The sequence below is a fragment of the Corvus hawaiiensis genome, chromosome 4 (genome assembly GCF_020740725.1).
Source record: "Corvus hawaiiensis isolate bCorHaw1 chromosome 4, bCorHaw1.pri.cur, whole genome shotgun sequence".
Lineage (NCBI taxonomy): Eukaryota > Metazoa > Chordata > Aves > Passeriformes > Corvidae > Corvus > Corvus hawaiiensis.
Window position 1 is genome coordinate 79,697,376 of NC_063216.1, and position 26,388 is coordinate 79,723,763.

Here is a 26,388-nt window from a genome sequence, read left to right on the forward strand (position 1 = left end):
TTCCCGGTCACCCCATGTCCTGGCAGCCCCAGCTCTGCGCGGGTGCTCCCGGGGAGTCGGGGTCCCCGTGGGGTGACATTGGCGGCGGTGGCCGCTGTTCCCGGGGCTGGATGCGCTCCCGGGAGCGGAGCTGCCGGAGTGATTTAATCCACCCTGACTGCAGCTGACCTTGGAAAGCCGCCCAGGCACGGCTCCGGCTGCTCCGGGGGGAGCGGGGCCCACGGAGGTCCCGGGGGGGGTCCCTGCACCCCCAACCCGAGCCAGCCCTTCCCAGCCCCTCCATGGGCACGTCGCCCTTGGATCCCGGGAATGCTTTGCCTTCCTTCCCCCTGTGACAGAGCTGTGGGGTGCCGGTGCCGGTGCCACATCTGGTGTCACACAGACCTGGCCCTGCCCTCGGATGATCCCGGGCCCTGTCCCTGCAGCTCCAGCTCCTTCCGGCTGAGCGGCACCCCCAGGGCCTTTCCCGGCTTTCCAGCCTCTTCCCTGCATCTGGAGCGTTCCATGGGGTTGGTGTGATCCAAGGGTGGGATTCATGGAATCACGGAATGGTTCCATCCCTGCCATGGCAGGGACACCTCCCACTGTGCCAGGCTGCTCCAGCCCCAATGTCCAGCCTGGCCTTGGCCACTGCCAGGGATCCAAGGGCAGCCCCAGCTGCTCTGGGCACCCTGGGCCAGGGCTCCACTTGGCCTTGTGGAACCTCATCCCATTGTTCTTGTCCCATGGATCCCACGGATCCAGCCTGTCCGGATCCCTCTGTGGAGCCTTCCTGCCCCTGGGTAGATCCAATGCAATGGGATACAGCAGGAAACAACCCAGGGCTTTCCTGCTGAGGGGTGACCCCATCCCATCCCATCCCATCCCAATCCCCATCCTCCCTGACTCCTCCCCTCCTGATGACAATCCCGATCCCCCAGGATCCCCCGGGATCCCCCGTCTCCCCCGGCTGCTCCGCTGCTGCCGCCGCTCCCCCACTCCCGGTGCCGCATCCCGAGCCAGGTGTTTCCCACGCCAGCCGCTCCCGAGCCAGACATCTCCAAAGCCCCGGAGCAGCTGAATTCCCAACCTGCCTCTCGGAGTAATCGGCGTCTCTTTTTCCCCTCCAGTGGTTCCGACGGGAGCTTTGCTGCGAGGAATCGCTGTAACCGTTCCCCTTAATTGGCTCTTTCCTGCCGGAGCCCCCTCTCCGCGTGGAAAAGCCTCGGCTCCAGCGCCCTGCCAGACGCTCCGGCCTTTTCTGCATTTTGATGTTGGTTTAATGAGTGATTTTTGGGATGAGCCGAGGGCTTGCAGGGGCTCAGGGCTGCTCCTGCCTCGCCTGTCTGGCTGCCTTTGGCTCAGCATGGCTCCGGCCATGCGGAACAGGAACAGCAACAGGAAAGGGAATGGGAAAAGTCCAGAGAGGCCAAGTGCAGCCCTGGGAGGCACCGGGATGCCCCCAAAGATCCCCACGTCACCCCTGTGTCACCCCCTGTCCCCCAGAGCCTCAGGCTATTCCAGCTGATACCGGGAGAGCATTGAGGATGGAGCTTTCCTGGGGAACAGAGGGATGGGATTGGGTGGGATTGGCACAGAAACGGCGCCTGTGGATGCGGGATGTGGTGCTGGGAACTGCTGGGGGCGATGCCTGGAGGAGAGAAGGATCCAGGGAGAGCTGCGAGCCCCTTGCAGGGCCTAAAGGGGCTCCAGGAGAGCTGCAGAGGGACTGGGGCCAAGGCATGGAGGGCCAGGAGCCAGGGAATGGCTTCCCAGTGCCAGAGGGCAGGGCTGGATGGGAGATTGGCAATTGGGAATTGCTGGCTGGGAGGGTGGGCAGGCCCTGGCCCAGGGTGCCCAGAGCAGCTGGGGCTGCCCCTGGATCCCTGGCAGTGGCCAAGGCCAGGCTGGACATTGGGGCTGGAGCAGCCTGGCACAGTGGGAGGTGTCTCTGCCATGGCAGGGCTGGCACTGGAGGGGCTCTGAGCTCCCTTCCCACCCAGCCCATCCCAGAATTCCCTGATCCCTGCACATCCCAGCTCGTCCCAGCCCTGGTGCAGTGGGAGGTGACGCATCCTGCAGGATCTGCCCCCGAGGTGTTCCCAGTCCCTGCTGTTCCCTGTCCCTGTCTGGGATCCTGGAGCAGTGGCAGCTTTGTCCCAGTCTCTCCCGGCGCTGTCGGTGCCGCGGGGACCCCGCGGGATTCCAGGACAGCCCAGGCTGCTCCCTGCCCTGCCACAGCCCTTCCCATCCCGCCCGGGGACGCTGATTCCGGGTGACGGCCCTGGCGGAGCGGGAAGTGCTGCTCCCGTCCACCTGCCCTGCGGGAATGCCGCATCCATAACCCGGGAGGCGCCGAGGCCGGCAGCACCTCGGGATCCCCACGGAGCTCTGGGAACACGCAGGTGCCGCGATCCCGGCTGGATCTTGTCCTGCCTGGGAGGCTCCTGGTTTAACGTGCCAGGAAGCTCCGGTGGTGCCGGAATTGCTGGGAATCGGCTCTGTTCCCTGGGCACGGGGAAGTGGAGGGGCTGGAGATGGCAGTGGGAATGTGGGCACAGGGAGGATGGGATGAGGGGCTGGATGGCTGATTCCAGGGGATTTGGGCATGGAGAGGATGAGGGCCTGGCTGGCCGATCCCGGGGATTTGGCGCTGGGGGCCGGGCGATGCCGGCTCTGAGCCTTTCCCTGTTCCAGGTGAACGTTTCCGTGGATTACATCCGCCCCGCCAGCAGCGCCACCGAAACCGTCCCGGCCTTCTCGGAGCGCACCTGTGCCACCGTGTCCATTGGCGGAATGTGAGTCATCCCGAGGGATTGGGGGTTCCTGCCTGGAATTCCCACCTGGCATTCCCACCTGGCGGGGGCCTTGGCCTGGGATCAGCCCCCATTCTCGGCATCCCAGCACTGGGATTCTGTGGGATGCGTTGGGATGCCGCTGCCTGGGACCCCCCACACCTGCCCCCTCCCCGCTCCAGCAGTTTTGGGAGATATTGGAATGAGGCTCCCCCAGTCCGACTGCCTCGGGGGCGGCTTTGGAGGAGTCATCCCCACTGTGTATCCCGGGATGTCTGTCCTTCCCGAGGGACCCCCTCCCTGACTCCCTTCTCCATGAGAAGGTTTGGGAATGGGGAGAGTTCCAGGGCAGCTGCCCCGCAGCCAGAACTGGGGCTTGTCCCCCTTGGGGCACAGGTGCCGCTGCCTCAGGCTCATCCCTGTGGATAGGCCAAGCCCTGGGCGCTTCCCTGTGGATAGGCCGAGCCTCAGGCACATCCCTGGATAGGCCAAGCCCTGGGCTCATCCCTGTGGATAGGCCGAGCCTCGGGCTGGCAGCGGCTCCGGAGCTGCGTAGGGAGGATTTGTCATAGGCCCTTGGTTGCTTTCCCAGATTTTTTCCCGGTAGCAGCTATTTTGGAAAGCGCCCAAAGCGCTGCAGCGCTGCCTTTCCCTTCCCTGAGCCAGGGGCCGGGAGAGCTGCACTTCCCTTCCCTTCCCTTTCCTGAAGATCTGGGAGAGCAGGGTTTTCCTGCTCCTAATCCCAGGCCTGGGAGAGCTGCCCCGCGTTCCCGGGATGTTCCCAGCGGTGCCGGTGCCATTCCCGGCGCTGCATCCCGGGATGCCGGGGGTGGAACAGAGCGGGGTCTGTGTCCCGGGGCCTTTGCCAGGCTGGGATGGAGCAGGGAATAAAGCCTGGCTTGTCCTCCTGGAGTGTCCGTCCGGCATCTGGGCTGGGCTGAGCCTGCTTGGAATTCCGGGCACGGCGGCACCGGGGCGGGAGCCAGGGCAGGAGCTGCAGCCCCGATCCCAGCTCCGATCCCAGCTCCGGGCACTGGGAACTGGGGGGGCTGGAGCACAAACCCGGCTTCTCCCGCTGGATCCCTGCTCATATCCCAGCCTGGATCCCTGCCCGGATCCCTGCCCATATTCCTGCCCGGATCCCTGCTCATCTCCCAGCCCCTATCCCTGCCTGCATCCTGCCTGTTTCCCTGCCTGGATCCCTGCATGCATCCCCTCTGGATCCCTGCATGCATCCCTGTCTATCCCTGCTCCTGTCATGGCCTGGACCCGGGATTCCTCTATCCCATCTCTCCCTTCCATCTCCTCCGTGTTTCGGGCCTGATCCCTGCCCCAGGAATGCTGCTGCATTCCGTAGCATCCCACAGCATCCTGCATTATCCTCGGAAAAAAAAAGCTCCTGGAAATCCCAAACGCCACATTTCAGGAGCTCCCTGAGCTGTAATTCCAGGCTCAATTCCCGGTGGGAGCGGGGGGTCCCTTCGCTGGGGGCAGTGGGGCCGGATGCTGCAGTTCGGGATGATTTGGAGTTTGGGAGCTGGGATGAGTTTGGCACCCCTGATCCTGATCCCAGTCCCGATCCCAGTCTGTGCTGGGCACTGGTTCTGGTGGGATGAAACCCCTCCGAAACTTCCCTGGGGAAAGGAGCTGCGGGAGGAGCTTAAAAATGGACATTTTTGGCTTGAAGTCCCCGAACTGGAATTTTCCAGCCTGAGGAGATTTTCCCCACCCTATTCCCAGTCTTTAATCTGGGATTTACTGGGGGATCCTTCCCTCCAGGCCGCAGCTCCGGCTCCATTCCAGAGCTTGCTTTGGAAGTGGGAATGGGGGGAGCTTCCCACTCCCCGGCTGGGATGAGGAGCAGGGAGTGGGGCTGGAGCAGGATCTGGAATCCATGGGCTGGAATTCCTTCTCCGAGCCGTTTCCCTGTCTCCCTGTTCCCTGCCCTCCTTCCTGCAGTGCTCCCACAGCTCTTCCCTGTGTGCCAGGATCAGTCCCAGTGGGAGTTCTGAGTCTTAAAACCTCTGAACCCCTATAGAATTTGGGCTTTTCCCGGAATTTCCAGTTCTGGCACTGGGAAGCAGCAGGATTTCATGTCTGGGAATGCTGGGAATGCTCCAGAGCATCCGGGCTCTCCGATGGCCCAGGGAGGGGACAAGGGGGACGCTTTTCCACACCCCGTTCCAGGATTTCAGTGGGATGGGGAGTGGAATGTCTGGGATGGGGAGTGGGATGGGTTTGGGATGGGGGATATCAGGGACCAGCGGGAGCCAGCCTGGCCCTTCCCTGGCCTCCCCCAGCTCCCGCTGCTTCCCAAGCAGCCGGAGGTGCCCATTCCTGGCGTTCCCATTCCCAGAGGTGCTCATTCTGGGGTTCCCATTCTCAGGTGCCCATTCTGGGGCTCCCATTCCCAGTGCTCGGCATTCCCAGCACTGCCACAGCTGCTCCAGATGCAGCGATTCCCTCTCTTGCCAATCCCCAATTTTTGGATTCCTCCCCCTGCTCTGAGACCTAATTTCAGCTCCCAGTGATGGATTTGCCCATCCCCCTCCTCAGGAAGGGGCACACCCGGGATTCGGGAAGGGATCAGTCCCTCCATCCTCTGGATAGATCCGCTTGTTTTGGGGATACAGAGGGAATTAGCGGGGGGGGCGGTGACTGGAGGAGAATTAGGGATGCGCTGGCGAAGGAGAATTCATGGATCTGTTTAAAGCAGTGGAATGTGAGGGATTCATCCCTGCCTTGCACCGGCCCCCCTGCTGATCCCAGAAATCCCCGTTCACTGGGAGACGCTGCTCCAAGCCGCTTCCCGAGGGAATGGGGATTGGGGGGGGGGGGGTCCTCCCTGTCCAAGCCCCCCCCAAAGCTGCTTTCCCGGAAAAAAAGTGGGATGGTGGAATCAAGGAGATTCCCGTGGTCTGGGGATGGTGCCCCCTGCTCCCAAACCAATGCTCAACCCAGCTCCTGGATAAAAGTGATGGAATTGGGAAATCCCAGAGGGCGTTCCTGTGGCCTGGGGATGCTGAGCCTGCTGGGTTTGGGGTGGGGGGAGTTTGGGGGAATTTTTGGGGTGGGGTTTTTGGGGCACTGCTGGGAGGCTTCGGGTCCCCCACTGTGCCCAGAGACCTGGGATGTGTCACTCCGAGCCTTCCCTTGGGGTGGGATGGGGTGGGATGGGGTGGGGTGGGATGGGGTGGGATGGGGTGGGATGGGATGGGGTGGGATGGGGTGGGATGGGATGGGATGGGGTGGGATGGGATGGGATGGGGTGGGGTGGGGTGGGGTGGGGTGGGATGGGGTGGGGTGGGGTGGGATGGGATGGGGTGGGATGGGGTGGGATGGGATGGGATGGGGTGGGATGGGATGGGATGGGATGGGATGGGGTGGGATGGGGTGGGATGGGGTGGGATGGGATGGGATGGGGTGGGGTGGGGTGGGGTGGGATGGGGTGGGGTGGGATGGGGTGGGATGGAGGTGTCCCTGCCCCAATTCCCACACCGATCCCGCCCTGTTCCCGCAGCAACATCGCGGAGGCGCTGGTCAGCAAAGGCCTGGCCACAGTGCTGCGCTACCGGCAGGACGATGACCAGCGCTCGGCGCACTACGATGAGCTGCTGGCGGCCGAGGCCCGGTGAGCGCCGGGGCTGGGGGCTCTGGGGGGCCTCAGGGACGGGTGGGGCTGTGCTGGCTCCCCCCCGTCCTGTCCCTGTCCATCCGTCTGTCCCTGTCCCCTGGTCCTGTTCCTGTCCATCCTTCTGTCCCTGTCCCCCTGTCCTGTCCCTGTCCCCCTGCCCCATCCCTGTGGCTCGAGGTGATTCCCAGCTCCACGTCCCCATCCCGCACAGAGCTCCCTGTGTCCCTCTGTCCCATCCCAGCCACGTCCCCTGGGCATCCGTCTGTCCCCAGCTGTGTCCCAGGTACGTGGATCCAGCTGTGCACATTCCAGCTGTCCGTGATCCTGGCACACCAGATCCAGCTGTGCACTGCCTGGCTCCCCACGGAGAGGATCCCATGGGGATCCCGTATCCCAGTGCCCCCATTCCCGCAGGGATCACCGCTCCCACCTGTGGCAGCCCCCCAGGTGTCCCCGTGTCCCTGTCCCTCATCCCATCTCCCGGTGGCTCCTGGAATGGCGATGGACACCTTTTCCTTTCCTTCCCTTCCCTTCCCTCCCCGGCCCCGCTCCCTCGGAGGCGGCTCCGTCACGGCTGAGCCCGGCGGGAATGGTGGGATCTCAGCTCCTCCTTGGCAGCAGATCCCGGCACGGTGCCGAGCGCCGGGAGCAGCAGCTTGGAGGGGGCTGCGGCGCCTTCCCGGGCAGGCCTGGCTCCTGCGGGAAAAGGCGGATCGATCCGGAGAGAGCTGCTCCCATTCCCGCCCAGCCGTGCCCGGGCGGTGGGCGGCCGGCAGATTGCTCAGAGGCTCCTTCCCAACGCCTGGAATGTGCCTTTTGGGAAGCCTGGCAGGAAGTCAGCAGCTCAGAGCTGCGGAGGGGGCACCGGGATACCGGGATACAGGGCTGGCATGTGGCACCTGGAGTGGGATACAGGGCTGGGACGTGACACCGGGATACCAGGATACAGGGCTGGGATGTGGCACCTGGATACCAGGATACAGGGCTGGGATGTGGCACCTGGATACCAGGATGCAGGGCTGGGATGTGGCACCTGGATACCAGGATACAGGGCTGGGATGTGGCACCTGGAGCCGGAGCTGCGCTCCAGGGTTTGGGGTTCAGCCTGGATGTCCCCAGATGGAGGAGCTGGATGTTCCTGCCCGATCCCGGAGCGAGGCCGGTGGTGGGGGTGGCTCATCCGTGCTGGGAGCTGTGGGACATCCCAAATCCATGATGGTGCTGGCACCCAGCAGAGGAGCCCCGGCAGCTCACGGGGACGGTGCCAGGAGCAGCGGGAATGGGAGATTTGGGATGAGGTTGTGGGGCAGGACCCAGATCTCCCAGTGGAGCGGGGCCCGGAGCAGTTTGGGGGATCCCTTGAACATTCCCAGCTCTTCAGAGAGCCTGGAGTCGCATCCCAGACCGTTGGGCTCCGCTGGAATACGGGCACGCTCCGGCCTTTCCCAACCCCCCATGGCAGACCCTGGGGCAGGAGGGGACGCTCCTGTGGGGGCACGGAGCTCAGTGGCCTCATCCCGAGGGAACATCCCAGCCCTGCACCCTGCACCATGACAGGGATCAGGATCTGGGTCCAGCATCGGGCCTGGATCCGGCACCAAGTCCAGGTCTGGCATCAGATCCGGGTCCAGGACCAGCTCCACTGGGAGCATCCTGCTGGTTTTCCATCCGTTCCGTGCCCTCCTGTGCACCATTCCCCCATCCAGGCTCCTCTCGCCTCCCTGTTATCCATGGAAAGCCCTCACTCCGTGACTGGGCTGACTCCGGCCCTTCCCGCTGCCGCAGGAGCTGATTCCCAGCGCTCCCTCTCTTTTCCAGGGCCATCAAGAACGGGAAGGGGCTGCACAGCAAGAAGGAGGTGCCGATCCACCGGGTCGCCGACATCTCCGGAGTAAGGATCCCCTCCAGCATGCGGGATGCGCGGGAATTCCGCGGGGGATAAAGCCCCACGCTGCGCCGTTCATTCTGGGAGCTGCCGGGGGGCTTTTCCCTTTTTCCCTTGGATAAATAAACCGGGACTTGCTCCACGGCCAGGTGGCCGGACACAACACAGGAATGCCGGTGGGAATCCGGGATTCCCCGACTCTGCTGAGGGAATTTGGGGATCCCGACGCCTCCCAGCAGAGCTCATTAAGTTTTCCTCCGTTAATAATTCCAAGGATTTGTAGGGAGCCCTTTGCTGCTAGGATGGGGAGGGGGGATCCTGGGAAAGGGGAGTCACGGGATGTTCCCTTAGGGATGGGGGAATGGACCCAGGCAGCTGCCCAGGGCTGTGCTTGGGATGGATTTTGAGATGGATTTGGGATTTTGGGATGGGTTTGGGGATGAATTTTGGATGTGTTTTGGGATGTATTTAGGATTTGTTTTGGGATGGATTTGGGATTTTTGGATGTATTTTGAGGCGTGTTCTGAGATGTGTTTTGGGATATATTTGGGATTTGGGGATGGATTTGGGCTGTGTTTGGGGCGCACGGCCCATCCCGAGCTGGGAACCCTCAGCTCCGTGCCCAGATCCTGCATCCCAGCCAGCACAGGGGACAGGGAGCACCCGCTGCCCCCAGCCCCGGCACGCCGGGATTCTGGAGGGTCCCTGAGCTCCCGTTTTCCCCAGGACACGCAGAAGGCGAAGCAGTTCCTGCCGTTCCTGCAGCGCGCCGGCCGCTCCGAGGCCGTGGTGGAGTACGTGTTCAGCGGCTCCCGCCTGAAGCTCTTCCTGCCCAAGGAAACCTGCCTGATCACATTCCTGCTCGCAGGTGAGCCGGGACGCCGGGATCAGCGCCACGGGGTTCCGGGATCGGCGCCGCCGGAACGTCCCCCGGGCTGGTACAGGAACATTCCCCGGACTGGGGGGCTCGGGATGAAGGGTCCCAGTTAATGCTGGAGCTGCCCCAGGTTGGGCTGGGAGGGGTTGGGATTGGGATTGGGATTAGGATTAGTATTGGGATTGGGATTAGGATTAGGATTGGGGTTGGGATTGGGATTGGGATTAGGGTTGGGATTAGGGTTGGGATTGGGATTGGGATTAGGATTAGGATTAGGATTAGGAAGGATGATTCCATCCCAAAAAATTTGGGAACTGGTGGGGAAGCACAAACTGGGGAGGAGGGAGGGAACACTGGGATGGGGATGGGATGGGATGAAGATGGAATGAAGATGAGGATCAGAATTAGAATGGGGATGAGGAAGAATTCCATCGGTGTTTCAAGGCTCCAGTCCCGGGATCAAACACCGGGAAAGGCAGAAGTGACTCCCACACAGGGAATGTTTATCCAGGGGGGAGCGAGGATGAAGTCAGGGAGTCTTTGTCCATCCCTTTGTCGATCCCAGGGTTGGAAACGTGTCCTGTCTCCGGCCCCCAGAGACACCGGCACCGGGATGGGCCTTTGGGAAGTGGGGGCTCCGTCCCTGCTCCCAGTGCTGCTCCCAGTCCAGCCAGGGCCCTGGGATTACCAGGAATGGTGCCATGGGATCCCCCTCCCCCCCAGCCCCTCACATCCCAGAGCCTTTTCCCATTGGTGCTCCGGCTGCTGCTGGATCCTGGAGCATCCCTGGACGTGGCTGGCCCCACCAATGCCCCCCAGTGCCCCCCAGTGCCTCCATCCCTCTGGGAGCCATGGGAACGTCCCATCCCTGGAGCGCGAGCATTCCCAGCCCTGCTCCAAGCTGGCTCCTGCCCTCTGGAATTGTGTCCCAGACCCGTGAATTGTGCTCCGGCCCGTGAATATCTCGGGATCTGAGTTATCCACTGCCAAAGCCAGCAGGAAATGCTGGGAAAAGGTGGCTCCCTCCTCCTGGCCATGGGAATGTGGGAATTGCCAGGAGCGATGGAGCTCCCTGTGCTCGGGAGGAGGGATTGGGATCCACTGAAGTATTTCTGAGTGCGGGAGGTTGGCACCACCCCGGAATCCCAGTGCCCAGCACGGAGCCCGCGGGATCCGTAGGGATTGGGATGGGCTGGGCTGGCACTGCCCTGGAGTCCCAGAGCCCACGGGATCCACAGGGAATGGGATCAGGGTCCCTATTCCATGGGATTCCCTGCTCCGTGGGGGTCCCTGTCCCATGGTTCTCCTCTTTCGAGGTCCCTGCTCCATTGGGATTCCTGCTCCACCCTGCTCTGTTCCAGCAGGGATGGATTCCCAAGGCCATCCCATCCCATAGAACCCCACAGGCCACGATCCAGGCTTTTATTTTCCCAGACCTTCCGGACCTTCCGGCTTTTATTTTCCCTGTTTTCTATTGGATTTCTCCCCGGTGCCATTCCCAACCCTCCTCTGCCAAGCCAGGAATAGGATAAATATCCGCCTTTTATCAACGCCTGCCTTTTTTATGGATATCAAATGCAAATGAGCACCAGAAAGAGATGCCAAGTCCCTTAAAATGTGACTCCAGGGATGCTCCCGAGGGAGCTCATCCCGGCTTTCCAGCTAAAATAGATCCGTCGGAGCACTATAAATATGTGCAAATACAGGCGCCGGTTTAATCCCGAATTCCTCTCTCCCAGCAAAACTCGGGAGCCTGACGCCTTCCCGGAGCGGGGGCCGGGAGCGGGAGAATTCCCGAGGGATGAGGGGGCACCTCTGGGGATGTTGGAGTGCCCAAGTGGCTCCAAGGGGTCCCAAAATCCTCCCCAGGAGCAGCGGGATTGGGAGGTGGGGATGAGAGTCCCGAGTTTTTCCGTGTGAGCGTTCCCGGCGTGGCGCTGTCCCAGTGCTGTGCCCGCCCGGATCCGGAGCGGATCCCGCAATTCCGGCCCTGCTCCCGCAGTTCCCAGGCGTCCCCTCTCTCCCACTCACCTCCCTTGCTCCCAAAATCCATAAATCCTGCGGGAGATCGATCCCTGGCGCTCGGCCCCAGCACAGCCGATCCCTGCCCGGAGCCATCCCAGGTCCCGGTGCCAGCTGCGGCTCTGGCCCTGCAAGGGAGCGAAGCTGCTTAAATCCTTGGAATCAAGGCTGTGGGGGTCCTTGCTCCAAGGGATTTTCCCTGGAAAGATCTGTTCTGTCTGTCCCCACTGATGGCCGGGGAGGAATTTCTCCTGGAATCCTGGTGCAGGATCCTCCAGGGCTGCTGTGGGATACTCTGGGATGCTGCGGAATGCCCCAGGAGGCCTTGGGGTGCTGCAGGATATCCCAGAGCTGCTGTGGGATACCCAGGGATGCTCTGGAATGTCCGTGGGATGCTGAGGGATGCCCTGGGGCGCTGCTGGGTTCCCCGGGATGCTGCAGGATACCCTGCGATGCTGCGGAATTGCTGCCCCCATCCCTCGGGGGCCGATTCCGGGATGGGAGCAGCCCCACAGCCGCCCCCTCCACGCCGGCCCCGGCTCAGCGGGATTGCACTGGAATTCTGTGGGAAGCCCGGGGGAGCGTGGTGGCTGCAGCACTTGCAGCCGCATCCCTCATTAATCCGTCACGGCTTCCCGGGAAGCGCAGCGCAGCCCGGATTCGGGATTAGCTGCTATTTTTAAAGCGCTGGAGAACTTTCCCGGGTGCCAAGCGCCCCCTCCCCTCTCCCGCCAGCATTCCCGGGGGGATGAGCGCACCCAGCCCGGCCTTTGGAGCTTTCCCTTTTCCAGAACCTTCCCTCAGGTGGCTTTGGGAAGCATCAGAGGCCAGAGAGGATCCGGAGCAGGATCCCGGCAGGGAGGAGCCGGGAGCTGGCGGAGTCTGAGGATTCCGGAGCTTCCTTGGCTCTTCCCTTGCTGTTTTGAGGGAAAAAATTCCATTGTGGTCTGTGAGCCCTCCTGGCCCCTTCCGCGGAGGAGGAAGGGCAGCTCCAGCTCCTCATTCCCGTTCCCAGTGCGGTGCTGGAGGAATTTGGGATCAGCGCTGGGCCGGAGTCAGAGCCAGGGTTGGGATCAGAGCCATGCCAGACCCCACCCGGTGCTGGAGGGAGGATCCCGGGGTGATCCCAGATTTTTGGGGGGCCTGATGGTTCCAGCTCATTAACAAAGATCCCGGGATTTCCTGCTCCCCATCCCACATTCTGCTGTGTTTCCCAGAAATCCCCCTTTTTCCAGAAATCCCCCTTTCCTTCCCTATTTTTGGGGACGGAGGACGTTGGTGCCGTGAAGGGCAGGGACAGGGCTGGGAAGTTCCTGCTGGATTCCCTGGAAATGGCTTCCCTTGGAGGCAGCACGGCCTGGGAATGGGGACTGGGATGGGGAAGCAACAGGGACAGGGACAGGGATGGGGATGGGGATGAGGATGGGGATGAGGATGGGGATGAGGAAGGAGCGGGCGGCTCTGGGCAGGATCTGTGTCCTCGTGTCCCTGGGTGTCGGTGACACTGACGTGGCCCTGGGGATGTGGCACCTCCTCACTCATGGCTCAGCTCGGAGCTGCAATCCCCGGCACTTCATTCATTATGCAAATTATGTAAATGATCATTAATAATGCAGGACTTCCCCGTGCTCCGAGCAGGGCAGGGGATCCCGGGGCAGCGGGAGAAGGAGGCGGGGAGGGGCTGTGACTGGGCGGCCTGGATGGGGGGCCTGGATGTGTCCCCGTGTCCCCATCCCAGTTTGTCCCCATCCCAGTTTGCCCCCGTGTCCCCATCCCAGTTTGTCCCCGTGTCCCCATCCCTGCTGGGCCTGGCCTCTCCCACGGCTGCGCCACCCCTGGATCCTCCCGGAGCTCCCTGTATCCCACTTGTTCCCAGTGTCCCTTTCCCTCCCAGACCCTTCCCAGGTCCCATTCCCAGCTGCCATTCTTGGGTGCCATTCCCAGGGGTGCCATTCCCAGGTCCCATTCCCAGGTCCCCATTCCCAGGTTCCATTCCCAGGTCCCCATTCCCAGGTCCCCATTCCCAGGTGCCATTCCCAGGTCCCCATTCCCAGGTCCCATTCCCAGGGTCCAATTCCCAGGGTCCCATTCCCAGGTGCCATTCCCAGGTCCCCATTCCCAGGCCCCATTCCCAGGGTCCCATTCCCAGGGTCCCATTCCCAGGTTACTGTTCCCAGGTCCCATTCCCAGGTCCCCATTCCCAGATGCCATTTCCAGGCCCCATTCCCAGGTCCCACTCCCAGGTCCCATTCCCAGGTTACCGTTCCTGGGTGCCATTCCCAGGTCCCCATTCCCAGGTCCCCATTCCCAGGCCCCATTCCCAGGCCCCATTCCCAGGGTCCCATTCCCAGGTTACCGTTCCTGGGTGCCATTCCCAGGTCCCCATTCCCAGGTCCCCATTCCCAGGCCCCATTCCCAGGCCCCATTCCCAGGGTCCCATTCCCAGGTTACCGTTCCTGGGTGCCGTTCCCAGGCCCTGACGGTGCCCGGTTTTCCCTCAGGGATCGAGTGCCCGCGGGGTGCCCGGAACGCGCCGGGGCTGGCGCAGGAGGGGGAGCCCTTCAGCGAGGAGGCCACGCTCTTCACCAAGGAGCTGGTGCTGCAGCGGGAGGTACGGCCGGAGCCGCGGCATCCGGGGGATCCGGGGGGTCTGCTGGATCCAGGGGGTTCTGAGGGCAGCAGCTGTGAGGGAATGGAGGGTGCGGCGATACCCAGAGATCCCGGGAATACTGAGGGATCCTGGGAATACTGAGAGACCCTGGGGATACCAGGAGTGTCCTGTGGGATATGGAGACGTCCCGAGTGATTCTGAGAGATTCTGGGGATACCGAGAGATCCCAGGCATGCTGAGAGATCCCAGGGATGCTGAAAGTATCCTGTGGGATATGGAGAGATCCCAGGGATAGTGAGAGATCCCAGGGATACCGAGAGTATCCTGTGGGATCTGGAGAGGTCCTGGGTGTTTCTGAGAGATCCACGGTGCCACCAGCAGATCCCAGGTGATTCCAGGAGATCCCAGGGGATACTGAGGCCTGGGCAGATGCAGGATGGATGTGGGGTGGATTTGGGATTGGGTTTGGTATTGGATGCAGGATGGATGTGGGGTGGATTTGGGGTTGGATGCAGGATGGATGTGGAGTTGGATTCCGGATGGATCCCCACGTTTGAACCTGTTCCTGTTAACGTCTCCTCATATTAAAATTCCCTGGAACTCCTGCGATTTCCCTGATTGCAGCTCCGGAGCTCAGGGCCCATTTTGGGTAATTATTCCGTGATTCACTATTCCAAGGCAGATCCAAATCCCCCCCTGGCTGTCATGGCCCCCCTGAGCCAAAACTCAGGGATTGGTGCTCCCATCCAGATGTTGGTGCAGATGTGGGCATGGACAGGGATGGGATTTGTGGATCCAGATAGGATTTGTGGATCCAGATGGGATTTATGGATCCAGATGGGGTTTACGGATCCAGATGGGATTTGTGGATCCAAATGGGATTTGTGGATCCAGATGGGGTTTACGGATCCAGATGGGATTTGTGGATCCAGATGGGATTTGTGGATCCAAATGGGATTTGTGGATCCAGATGGGGTTTACGGATCCAGATGGGATTTACGGATCCAGATGGGATTTGTGGATCCAAATGGGATTTGTGGATCCAGATGGGATTTACGGATCCAGATGGGATTTGTGGATCCAGATGGGATTTACAGATCCAGATGGGGTTTATGGATCCAGATGGGATTTACGGATCCAGCTGTCCCGTGACTGCAGACACTGTCGATGCAGATGTGAGCACAGCTGCGGTTTTGGGCGTGGATCCAGATGTGGACAGGGATGCAGATGTGGCTGCAGATCCTGATGTGGGTGTGGTGACAGCGGTGGCCCTGGATGCAGATGTGGGCGTGGATCCAGATGTTGCCATGGGTGCGGATGCGGTGGGCACGGGTGCAGCTGTGGATCCAGATGTGGCAGCAGCTGCAGGCCGGTGGTGCCGGCTGTGGGGACACTGGGGCACGGGGACACGGGGATGCAGGGACACGGGGACGCTGCAGTCGTCCCGCTCCCTGCTCAGCATCCTGCGCTGCCGGGAATTGCTGACCCGCGTCCCGAGGGCTTCGCTCCGCTGCCTCGGCACATTCCGGAGGCTCCGCGCTGCACCTGCCCGGGAATGTCGTGGCGGGGAGGCCAGATGGAAGCGGAGCTGCTTCCCAGGAATGCTGTGGCAGGGAGGGAGGACACGTGGGAGCAGGGACGCTCCCCGGGAATGTCATGGTGGGGAGGCTGTGGGAAGATGGGATGCTGCCCAGGAACGTGGCGTGGCAGTGGGGGGCCGCGTGGAGTTCGGGATGTGGGGCAGGAATTGGGGGTGTGGGGCAGGAATGCTGTGCCAGGGGAGGCCGCGGGAATCCAGGGTGCTGCCCTGGCCAATTCCCGGCTCCGGCCCCGGGTCCCAGCGCGGGTGCCCGCGGTTCCCACGGTGGCCCCGGCCGCGTTCCCGCCGGCAGCCGGATCCCTGCCACCCCCACAGCCGTGGGATATTTTTATCTGGCGGCTCCGGCTGCTGCTGACTCACGGGCCCGGAGCCGCCGCTGCCGATCCGGCCCCGGAGCGTGGGGAGCAGGAGGGTGCCGGGATGCTCCGGCGGGATCGTGGCTCCGCAGAGCCCAGGAAGGGCCCAGGGGACCCCCGGGTGCCCCTCGGCTCCTCCGCGGCCGCCTCAATCCCGGCAGGAGCCGCTGATCCTCTGAGAACACCGGGAAACTGCCCCGGCCCCCCCACATTTCCCAGTGATTTTTGTCCACTGGAGCTGCGAGTTCCCAGTCAGTCAACCCTGCCCTGATCCCAACCTTGATCCCAGCCTGATCCCAACCCTGATCCCAGCCCTGATCCCAGCCTGGTTCCAACCCCGATCCCAACCCTGATCCCAGCCTGGTCCCAGTGCTGATCCCACCCCCAGTTCTGGTGCTGATCCAAGCTCCCATCCCAACTCCAATCCCAGCTCTGATCCCAGGGTCAATCCCACCACTGATCCCAACCCCAATCCCAGGGACAGTCCCAATCCCACAGCCAATCCCAATGCTGATCCCAGCCCCAATCCCGACACCGATCCCGACACAAATCCCAATCCTCATCCCAGGGCCGATCCCAGCCCTGTGCTTGGAGCATCCTCTGTGTCCTGCTGCATCCCACCCCTTCCCATCCCATCCCACCCCTTCCCATCCCATCCCACCCTTTCCCATCCCATCCCATCCCATCCCACCCCATCCCATCCCATCCTGCTCCCTCAGAGCCGCCGATGCCGGCGGGGCACCAGGAGAACTCCAAATCCTGCTGCCATGGGGACTTCCACGACATTCCCTAAAAATCCCTGGGTTTAGTTTGTCAGTATTTGCCTTTTCCCGCCGATTCCTGCCCTGCTCTGCAGGAATCATTCCAGGGAAGGACCTGGGGGTGCTACAGGGCTGCCAGGGGGATCGTCCTTAACGAGCCGGACAGGATGGAATTCCTGGAAGTGGGAGCTGGGGGGTGTCCAGAACCCGTGGGGGAGGGGATGGGATGGGATGAGGATGAGGATGAGGATGGGATGGGATGGGATGGGATGGGATGAGGATGAGGATGAGGATGGGATGAGGATGGGATGAGGATGAGATGGGATGAGGATGAGGATGATGAGGATGAGGATGGGATGGGATGGGATGAGGATGAGGATGAGGATGAGGATGAGGATGAGGATGAGGATGAGGATGAGAACGAGGGTGGGGATGGGGTGAGGATGGGATGAGGATGGGATGAGGATGGGATGAGGATGAGGATGAGGATGGGATGGGATGGGATGGGATGAGGATGAGGATGAGGATGAGAACGAGGGTGGGGATGGGATGAGGATGATGCACTGAGCTGCTCTAATTTTGGGCTAAATTAATGCCAATAAAATCCATAAGTCCCTCCAGCCCATTGCAGCATTCCCAGGAATTTTGGGATCAATCCCGGCTGTCCCCAGCGCAGGGAGGAGGGGGGGGAGCACAGCCAGGCCAGGGGGTTCAGGCCCCAGGAGCAGCAGGAGGAGGTGTTGGCAGTCCCAGATCCGCCTGTGTGGGAAAGCTCGGGAATTAAGGGAAAAGCAGGAATGTGCTTTGGGGAAAAGCTGACCCGGATTCGCCAGAAAGAGCAAAAACCCCAAAAAACCCCCAAATCCCAACACTGAACCCCGACAGCGCCGTGGTGACTGCGGGGAGGGGCGGAGGTGGCACCTTGGGGACAGTGGTGCCATCGAGGGTCCCTGTGTCCCCATCGCTGGCCCACGGGACACCCTGTGACCCTGTCCCTGTGACCCTGTCCCTGTGACCCTGTCCCTGTGACCCTGTCCCTGTGTTCCTCTGTCCCCGTGTCCCTGTGTTCCTGCCCCTGTGTCTCTCTGTCCCTCTGTCCCCGTGTCCCTGTGTCCCTGCCCCTGTGCCCCTGTGTCCCTGTGTCCCTCTGTCCCCGTGTCCCTGTGTCCCTGCCCCTGTGTCCCTGTGTCCATCTGTCCCTCTGTCCCCGTGTCCCTGTGTCCCTGCTCCTGTGTCCCTGTGCCTCTCTGTCCCTGTGTCCCTGTCCCTGTCCCTGTGTCCCTCTGTCCATGTGTCCCTGTCCCTGTGTCCCTGTCCCTATGCCCCTCTGTCCCTCTGTCTCTCTGTCCCTGTCCCTGTCCCTGTGCCCCTGTGTCCCTGTGTCCCTGTCCCTGTGTCCCTGCACCCCCACAGAGGGGTGTCCCTTGTCCCCAGCACCGGGGACACCCCATGTCCTGGTGGTGGCACCCAGCGTCCAGACTGGGGGTCCCGGTGTCCTGTCACAGTGCCGGGGGTGCCAATGTCCCCACACAGCTGAGGGTCCTGCTGTCCCCTCCAGGTGTCCCCTCCAGGTGTCCCCATCCCCTCGGACTCACAGGGCCCAGTGTCCGGGCACAGTGTCCCGGTGTCCCCACAGGCCTGAGGGTCTCGCTGCCCCCCCGCCCCTCCCGGGCATTGACCCCAGTCCCTCCTCCCTCCAATCCCAATTGCAGCCGGGAACCCCCAACCTGGGGGGCGACCCCCAACCCCCCCAGCCCCAGGCGGGGGTCCCGCTGTGCCCCCCCTGCCAGTGCCCTCCAGCCCCTGTCACCGCCCGATTCTCGTCACCCCCCAGTGTCACCCCCAATTCCCGTCACCCCGATGTCACCCCTAATTCTTGTGTCTCCCCCCCCGGTGTCACCCCGCGGTCCCCTCGCCCCCTCCCCTCCTCCACCCTCTCGCTCCATCTCTTTCCCCGCTCCGCGGTTTTTCCAAAGCTTTTCCTGCTGAGAGGACAAAAAGCCCCTTTCAGGCTGGCGGGGGGCCCCCCCGCGCCCCCCCCGTTTAACCCCTCGGGCACTCGGCGTTACAAATTTGGAACAATATTTATTAAAATACAAAAATACACTTGTTTTTTTTTTGTTGGATTCGCGGTACAGTCGGATCCTTCCGGCGTTTACAGCCCGAGAGGGAACTTCTGCATCTCCTTCCCGCCTTCCGCCCCCCCCCGGACACCCCAAAACCAAAATTTCAGCTCAGCTTTGCCCCTCCCCGCCCCCCTCCGAGAACATTTTTAAAGCTAAAACGAGAAATTAAAGTAATTCCAGCGCCCGAGCAACCGGGGGAGGGGCCCCCCCTCGCTGCTGCCCGACCCTCCCCGTTCCCCCCATGCCCTCGGGACCCCCACGAGGCACTCGGGGTCCCCACCGGGACCCCCCCGGCGCCACCTCCGATGCTGGTGGCCCCCCCATTGTCACCTCCCCCCCCCCTCCCCGAGCCCTTGATTTCTCCCAGCCCCCCCCGTTCCATGAGCAGCCCTTGGGGGGGGTGTCCCCCCCCTCCCGGGGAAGGGGGGGTGTTCCCCACGCCCCCCCCGCCCCAAATAAAAGGACTAAAAATTCCGTTTTTAGCGAAGGTGGTTACAATCATTCGTCAGGTCTCCCGTGGGGGCCCCCCCAGCCCCCCAGGAGCCGTAGCCCTGTGCCGGGGGGGCCCGGGGGGGTGACAAACACCGTGGGAAAGGGGGTGCAGAGCAAAGCGGGGGGGCACCCGCTCTCCCCCCCCCCCCAAATTACCCCCCAAACCACCCCCCCCCCCCGGAGCTTGCGGGGTTTTTCCCCTTCCCGTGGGTTTTTGAGGAATTTTTTGCATGAATACATTGCAGACGTCCATCCCCAGCCCTCAGGCTGCGCCCCCCCCGCCCCCCCCGAGCCCCCCACCCCCCAAAATCCGTTCCTTTATTGCATTGGGAAGGTCTTGGCGCAGGGCCGAGATCCCGCTCTGGTGATGCCGGAGCTGCCGGCGCGCGGCCAAGGGCAGCGCCGCGGGGTGGGGGGGCCGACCTCACCCCGCCCCCCCCCCCAAATAACCCCCAAAACCACCCCGAACCCCCCCAAACCCCACCCCGACAGCTCCTGCCACTGCTCCGGCGTCCCCCGCGTCCCCCCGCGCCACGGCACCGCCGCTCGTCCCCGAGCACGGGGATTTTTCCTCTCATTACCGATTTGTGTTCCTCTGTTTCTCCTGGTTTGTTTTTTTTTTTTTGTGTTTAAATAGAACCTGCGAGTTAGAAAATAGTGGTTTTTTTGTAGGAGTTTTGGGTGGGTTTCGTTAAATTTTAATAGAATCTGCTGCTCTTCTCGGCCCCGAGGTTGGCTATAGAAGCATGTACACGAAAAAGAGTCTCTCCCCCCCCTGTACAAAAGTTGTGTCTATTATTGAGGAATTCTCCTGGTTTTCCTTAGTACTGAGGAATTCTCCTGGGTTTCCTTCTTTTTGGAGTTCTGCTTTTGTGCATCTATTGCGTTTATAATAATTCGGGGCCGGGGTTGGTGGGGGGGGGGGACGACGACCCAAAAAAAAGCAGGGAAAAGCCCCCAAAAAAGAGTCATATCTGGGTTTCCTGAACTTTCTCCTTGGGGTGGGTCTGGATTAAATAGGGGTCGGCCAGGGTGGTCCCGGGGGGGTGCAGGGAGTTGCCCAGAGCGTTCTCTGTCCAGTGGGCGCCGTGTCCGGCCTTGTAGGTGTTGTAGTTGAGGTGCTCGTGGATGTTGGGCAGCACCACGGCCCCCTCCCCCGCCCCGCCGGCCGGGGCGGCCGCGGGCGTGGCCGCGGTGGCCGGCGCGATGTCCTCGTCCACCTGGATGATCTCCACGGTGCGGGCGGCGGTGACGGTGCTGCGCTGCTGGTGGCGCTTGCGGAGCTTGTAGAAGACGATGAGCATGGCGGCGGCCAGCAGCGTCACGGCCACGAAGCAGCCGATGATGATCTTGGTGGTCTTCATCACCTCGTCCAGGCTGGTCTGCAGCTTGTCACCGGCGTCGGCCGTGGGCACGGCCACCTGCTTGGGCGGGCGCGTGGTCTGCACCAGCACGGTGGTGGTGGTGGTGTAGGCCGGCTGGTAGCCCGTCGAGGTGGTGGGCACGGGCTTGGTGAACTTGGGGGACACGTCCTCGGGGGAGATCTCGGTGGTCTCCACCGTGACGGTGGTGAAGAAGCTGTAGTTGGAGGTGTTGAGCTCGGCCGTGCTGACGTTGAGGAAGGCCGAGGCGTTGGAGTTGCCAGCCACGTTGGTCACCATGCAGGTGTAGAGGCCGGTGTCAGTCAGCAGCACGTGCGAGAAGTTGAGGGTGCCGTCGTTGAGCACGGACAGGCGCGGGTGGCTCGAGGCGTGGCTCAGCACCGTCCCGTTGGGCAGCAGCCACCGCACCGAGGACATGGAGGGCGTCCGGCACCGCAGCTCGGCCACGCGCCCCTCCGAGATGTTGAGGTCTGCGGGCGCGTCCATGATGAAGGGCGCCGAGCACTGGAAGGAGGTCTGGTCCACCTCCACCAGGAAGCGGCCCCGCATGTGCAGCGGGGCGTGGCAGCGGCCGCAGCAGGTGGAGTTGGTGGGGATGTACTCCCGCAGCCACCACGACAGCCAGAGGATGTCGCAGTCGCAGTCCCAGGGGTTGTGGTGCAGGTGCAGCTCCACCAGGTAGCGCAGCGGGGCGAACAGGTCGTGGGGCAGGGACGACAGGTTGTTGTGGGCCAGGTTGAGCTCCACCAGCGCCGTCAGGTCGTCGAAGGCGTTGCGCTCGATCAGGTTGATCTGCGAGTTCATAATCCAGAGCTTTTTGAGGGATTTGAGCCCGTGGAAGGAGCCTGGTTTGATCTCGGGGAAGTTGTTGCCCGACATCTCCAGCTCCTCCAGGCCCACCAAGGGCGTCAGGTTGGGCATGTCCTTAATGTTGCACATCCCCAGGTTGAGGTACTTGAGGTTGTACAAGCCCTCGAAGGCGCCCTCGGAGATGTACTCGAGCTTCTTGAGCTCACCCAGGTCGAGGCGCATGAGGGAGGGCACGCGGTTGAAGGCGTAGCTGGGGATGCTCTCGATGGGGTTGTTGCGCAGCCACAGCTCCCGCAGCTTGGACAGGTACTCGAAGGCCCCGCTGGGGATCACCGTGAGCCAGTTGTCGAAGAGCTCCAGGGTGTTGAGGCTGGCCAGGCCGTTGAAGGCGCCCACCTCGATCTGCCGGATGGCGTTCCTGCCCAGCTGCAGCACCTCCAGGTGGTGCAGGTGGCGGAACGTGTCCGCCTGGATCATCTGGATGTTGTTCTCCATGAGGTTGAGATAGCGGGTGTTGGAGGGGATGCCGGGGGGCACCTCGGCCAGGCCGCGGCGGGTGCAGACCACCTTGCTGAACTGGTTACTGCAGGAGCACACGGAGGGGCAGCTCTGGGGGCCCGGGGAGGCGGTGGCCGCGGCCAGGAGCCAGGCGTGGAGGGTCAGGGAGGCGGCCAGGAGCCCCGGCCAGGTGCGGTGGCGGCGGAGGTGGTGCACAGTTACCTGCCACAAGAGCTTCATGGTGTGGCACGTTCATCATTCACCATCGTCTGGGGATGGCGGCGAGAACAGGAGAACGGGCTTGGGGCCCCCCCCCTCTCCCGGCTCCCACGAGCTGGGGGGCCCGGCTGGCCGGAGGGGGGGGTCAGGGTGCTGGGGTCGGGGGGGGCTGGGGGGGGGGCTCCGAGGGGAGCGGGGGGCAGAGGGGGGAAAAATTGAAATGGGGGGAAAAAGCGGCGGTAGGTGCTGGGGGGGGGGGTGGGGGGAGAGGAGGAGAAGGAGCCCCCCCCGCCCGGCCCCGCTCGCCAGTACCTACCTGGGGACGGGGGATCGGGGGGTCCGGGGAGGCTCGAGGCGAGCGCGGGGGGCGCGGGACCGAGGAGGGGGGTGGGGGGGGGGGCCGGCTCCCACAAAAAAAAAAAAAAGACAAAATGGCTCCTGGAGGCTGCGGTGCAGGATGGGGGGGGGGCCGGCCCGGCTAAGCGGGGGCCCGGCAGCCCCCGACCGCGGCCAACCCCGCGGCCTCGCACCTCCGCCCGTGGGGCCGGCCCGGGGGGCTCGGCGGGGCCGGCATGGCCGCCCCCCCTCCCAGGCCGCGGGGAAAAGGGGGGAGGGGGGGGAAAACGGGGGGAAAGTGGTGAAAAAGGAAATAATTTAAAAAAAAAAAAAAAAAAAAGACGCGGGGAGAAAAGGAAGAATTGGGAAAAGGGGAGGAAGCGGAGGAGAGAAAAAGTGAAAAAAAAAAAATGAAAAACGGGGAGGGAAATGGGAATGGGGGGAAAAAATTTGGCGAGCAAAGGGAATTTGAAAAGGGGATAAAAATGGAATAAAAATCTAAAATAAAATCAAGATAAGAACGGAAATGAGGATAAAAGTTAAAATAAGGCTAAAATCAGATGAAAAACTAAAAATAAAATTTCAAAATATTAAAAAAAAAAACCAAAAAACCCAAACAACCCGGACGAAACCTAAAAATAAAACAGGAAAATAAAGATTAAAAATAGGCCGAAATAAATAAATAAATCGCGGGGAGCCCCCCCCGGGAGAGGGAAAAACGCGGTTCGGGGAGGGAGCGGGGGGGAGGAAAGGGCGTCGGCGTGGGGGGGGGGGAGATGCCGGCGGGGGCACCTCCCGGTAGCGGCGGCGGCTGCGCTGGTGGCGGGGCGGGGGGGTCCCGTCCCGTCCCCTCCCGCGTGTCGTTCCCGCGTCCCCGCGTGGGTGTCGCGTTCAGCGGCGGCGCGGGGCGATGGTGGCGGTGACAGCGGCGGTGACAGCGGTGGCGGTCGCGGTGCCGGCGGGCATCCTCCGGTGGCGGGGGCCGCGCGGGGCGGTGCGGGCGGTGCGGGCGGTGCGGTGCGGGGCGGTGCGGGCGGTGCGGGCGGTGCGGGAAGCAGCCGCGCAGGCGGCTGGCTCATCCTTTTGTCCTTCAGTGCGAGCGCGGATGGATTGCTGCTGCCGCCGCTCCCGCTGCTCCTGCTGACGCATCCCGGCTCCGCACAGACCCCCCCGCGGCCCCCCGCACCCCCACCCACCCACCCACCCGCCGCGGCTCCGGAGGGGCCCCCGCCGGCCCCGCTTCGGCCGGTGCGGCGGCCCCGGAGCGGTTTCGTGCGCGGGGAGGGGGATGCGGGATGCGCCGCTTCCTCCTCCTCTTCCTCCTCCCTCCCGCCGCCTCCTCCTCCTCCCCCTCCCCGCGGCCCCGCTCGGGGCTTATTGGGGGGGTGGAGGGGGAGGGGGCGCTCCCCGGAGCGACCCCTCCCCGGGGCCGGGGCCGGACACACGGACGGACAGACGGACGGAGGGAGGGACGAAGGGACAGGGGCAGCGCGGGGCTCGGCGGCTTTGAGGTGATGGCGGGGGGTGGACCCGGCTCCATGCTTGGAAACCCCCCGGATTCGACCCCTCCCCGCTGAACCCCCCGCCCCGCGGGGCTGAGACCCGACACAAGCCGTGACACTGATGGGGAGCACAAACCCTGCGGTGGCGCAGGGGGGACACGGGGTGACTCTCCCCTGGGCTGGGGACAGCGACCGCGAGCTAGTGCTGCTGCTCTTTGGGGCCCAGGCTGGGCTCTGCACCCCCAGCAGAGCCTTGTCCCCTCCCTCCTCCTGGGACTGAGGGGGGGACGACACCACCCACAGCCCCCATCCACAGCCTATTGCCCCCCCCCCCTCGGTGGCACTGGTGGCACTTGGAGCTGTCACCTGAGTGCCACCAGTGGGTGGTGGGGACCTCTGTGGGGCTGGTGGTCCCTTGGGGACACCCATCCTGTGTGGCAGTGCCCCAGGGCACCCCAGGGCCCTCCCGTCCATCCTCACTGGGGTCACTGTCCCCATGGTGGTGGCACGTCCCCAAGGGGCTGCAGCTGTGCCAGCCATGTCCCCTCCAGGAGCTGCAGGGCCTGGTGGCCTCCTGTGCCCCACGGGTGGATCCCACATGTTCCCTGTTCACTGCAGTGGCCGTGGCATTGTGACAGCCATGGCATCACACTGGCCACAGCTCCACACCAGCCATGGCACCACACCAGACACAGCACCACACCTGCCAAGGCCGGCGTGTGGCAGGGCCACAGTGCAGGACACGGCCCGAGGTCACCCGCTGTCCCCAGCGTGGTGTGGTGTGGCCCTGGCCATTGCAGTTCTGTGGCTGCCCCAGTGCCATGGCTGCCATGGTGCCAGGGGTGACGCGGTGCCATGGCCAGTGTGGTGCCATGGCCAGTGCAGTGCCATGGCCACTGCGCTGACACGGCCACTGTGGTGACGCCACTGTACCTGCCACGGTGCCACCGCCAGCACTGGTACCATGGCTGATGTGGTGCCTTGTCCACTGTGAAGGCCTGTGCACTGCAGTGCTGTGGCTGGTGCAGTACCATGGCCGGTGCAATGCCGTGGCCGGTGCGGTGCCCTGGCTGGTGCGGTGCCACGGCCGGTGCGGCGCTGTGGCCAGTGCGCTGCCGTGGCCAGTGCGGTGCTGTGGCTGGTGCGGTGCTGTGGCCAGTGCGGTGCCGTGGCCGGTGTGGTGCCGTGGCCGGTGTGGTGCCGTGGCCGGTGCGGTGCTGTGGCCAGTGCAGTCCAAGGACAGCAGGGCTCCTCCAGGCTCTGGGAAGCAGCAGGAGCGGTTGTGGTGGGATGGGTGAGCCCAGGCGTGGGACAGGTTCCGTGTCCAGCAGCACGAAGCCAAATCCCACTGACCACGGCAAAGGCCACGGCCGGGGTTTGAACGAGCCCAAACCTCGCTGTCCCTGGTGCCTTGGCCATGCCCCTGGTGCTGTCCTGGGCCCTGTGCTTGTCCCCAGGGCCACACTGGCCACGAGTCCAACCCATCCGGGGTGGGGTGTGATAGAGGATGTGGCAGGACCTGGTGGCCTCATGTCCCCCGTGGGTGGGTCCCCCGTTTCCCTTGTCCCCCACCAAAGGGGGATGCTTTGGGGAGGCACCTTGGGGGTCCCTGGGTCCAGGCTGGGCACCAGGAGGTGATCGGGGGGACCCCACGGGCGAGCTCGGAGCGCTGGGAGGAGGTGGCAGCTGGGCCAGGCTGCGGTGGGGATGGGTACCCACGGCTCGTGTGATTGCTGGGATCCTGCAGGTTGAGGTGGAGGTGGAGAGCATGGACAAGGCCGGGAATTTCATCGGGTGGCTGCACATCGAGGGCGTGAACCTGTCGGTGGCGCTGGTGGAGCAGGCGCTGTCCCGCGTCCACTTCACGGCCGAGCGCAGCCCCTACTGCAAGGCCCTGCTGGCGGCCCAGGACGCGGCCAAGCAGAGGAAGGAGAAGGTGAGGGGCACAGGGGAGCCGTCCCAGGGGCGTCACCACCCCAAAGACACTGCCCCATCCCGAAGGATGGCCCCACCGCACTGGGTGTCCCCACCCTGAGAGACGTTCCTGCCAAAGGATGTCCCCATGTCAAGAGACGGCCTCGCTCTGGGAGGTGTCTCCACCCTGAGAGATGTTCCCACTCTGGGGGGAGTCCCCATGCTGAGGGATGTCCCCATCCCAAGAGGTGTCCCTGTGCCAAGGGATGTCCCCACCCCAGGGAATGTCACAACCCCAGTGAACGTTCCCTCCCAATGGATGTCCACACACCAAGAGGTGGCCCCACCACAATGGACGCCCCCATCCCCCATCCCAAGAGATGTTCCACCCCAAGGAACGTCCCCACTCCTGGAAGTGTCCCCACCCCAAGAGATGATGGTCCCATGCCAAGAGATGTCCCGCCCCAGCCATGTCCCCCCCCAGGGATGTCCCACCCAAGGCACAGAACCCCCCAAGCTGAGGCCTGGCGATGTTCCCACTGCCGGCTCCAGCCCCCACCCTCCCATGGCCGTGGCCTGGGGCGTGGCC

The 26,388-nt window shown here is 63.3% G+C and overlaps 2 protein-coding genes across 2 annotated transcripts in view; one reads left to right on the forward strand and one right to left on the reverse strand.

Moving 5' to 3' along the window:
• Positions 1–26,388, forward strand: part of SND1 (staphylococcal nuclease and tudor domain containing 1) — a 72,186-nt gene that overhangs the window by 42,479 nt on the left and 3,319 nt on the right. The window contains exons 12-17 of the mRNA XM_048300756.1: positions 2,677–2,777; positions 6,295–6,405; positions 8,227–8,299; positions 9,020–9,161; positions 13,694–13,803; positions 25,633–25,821. Of these exons, the coding sequence (XP_048156713.1) occupies positions 2,677–2,777; positions 6,295–6,405; positions 8,227–8,299; positions 9,020–9,161; positions 13,694–13,803; positions 25,633–25,821 (726 nt within the window). The remainder of the gene's footprint in view (positions 1–2,676; positions 2,778–6,294; positions 6,406–8,226; positions 8,300–9,019; positions 9,162–13,693; positions 13,804–25,632; positions 25,822–26,388) is intronic.
• On the reverse strand, positions 19,747–22,205 carry LRRC4 (leucine rich repeat containing 4). The gene has a single exon (XM_048300757.1). It carries the CDS (start codon positions 22,066–22,068, stop codon positions 20,107–20,109), a length of 1,962 nt encoding a protein of 653 aa, XP_048156714.1. The 5' UTR covers positions 22,069–22,205; the 3' UTR covers positions 19,747–20,106.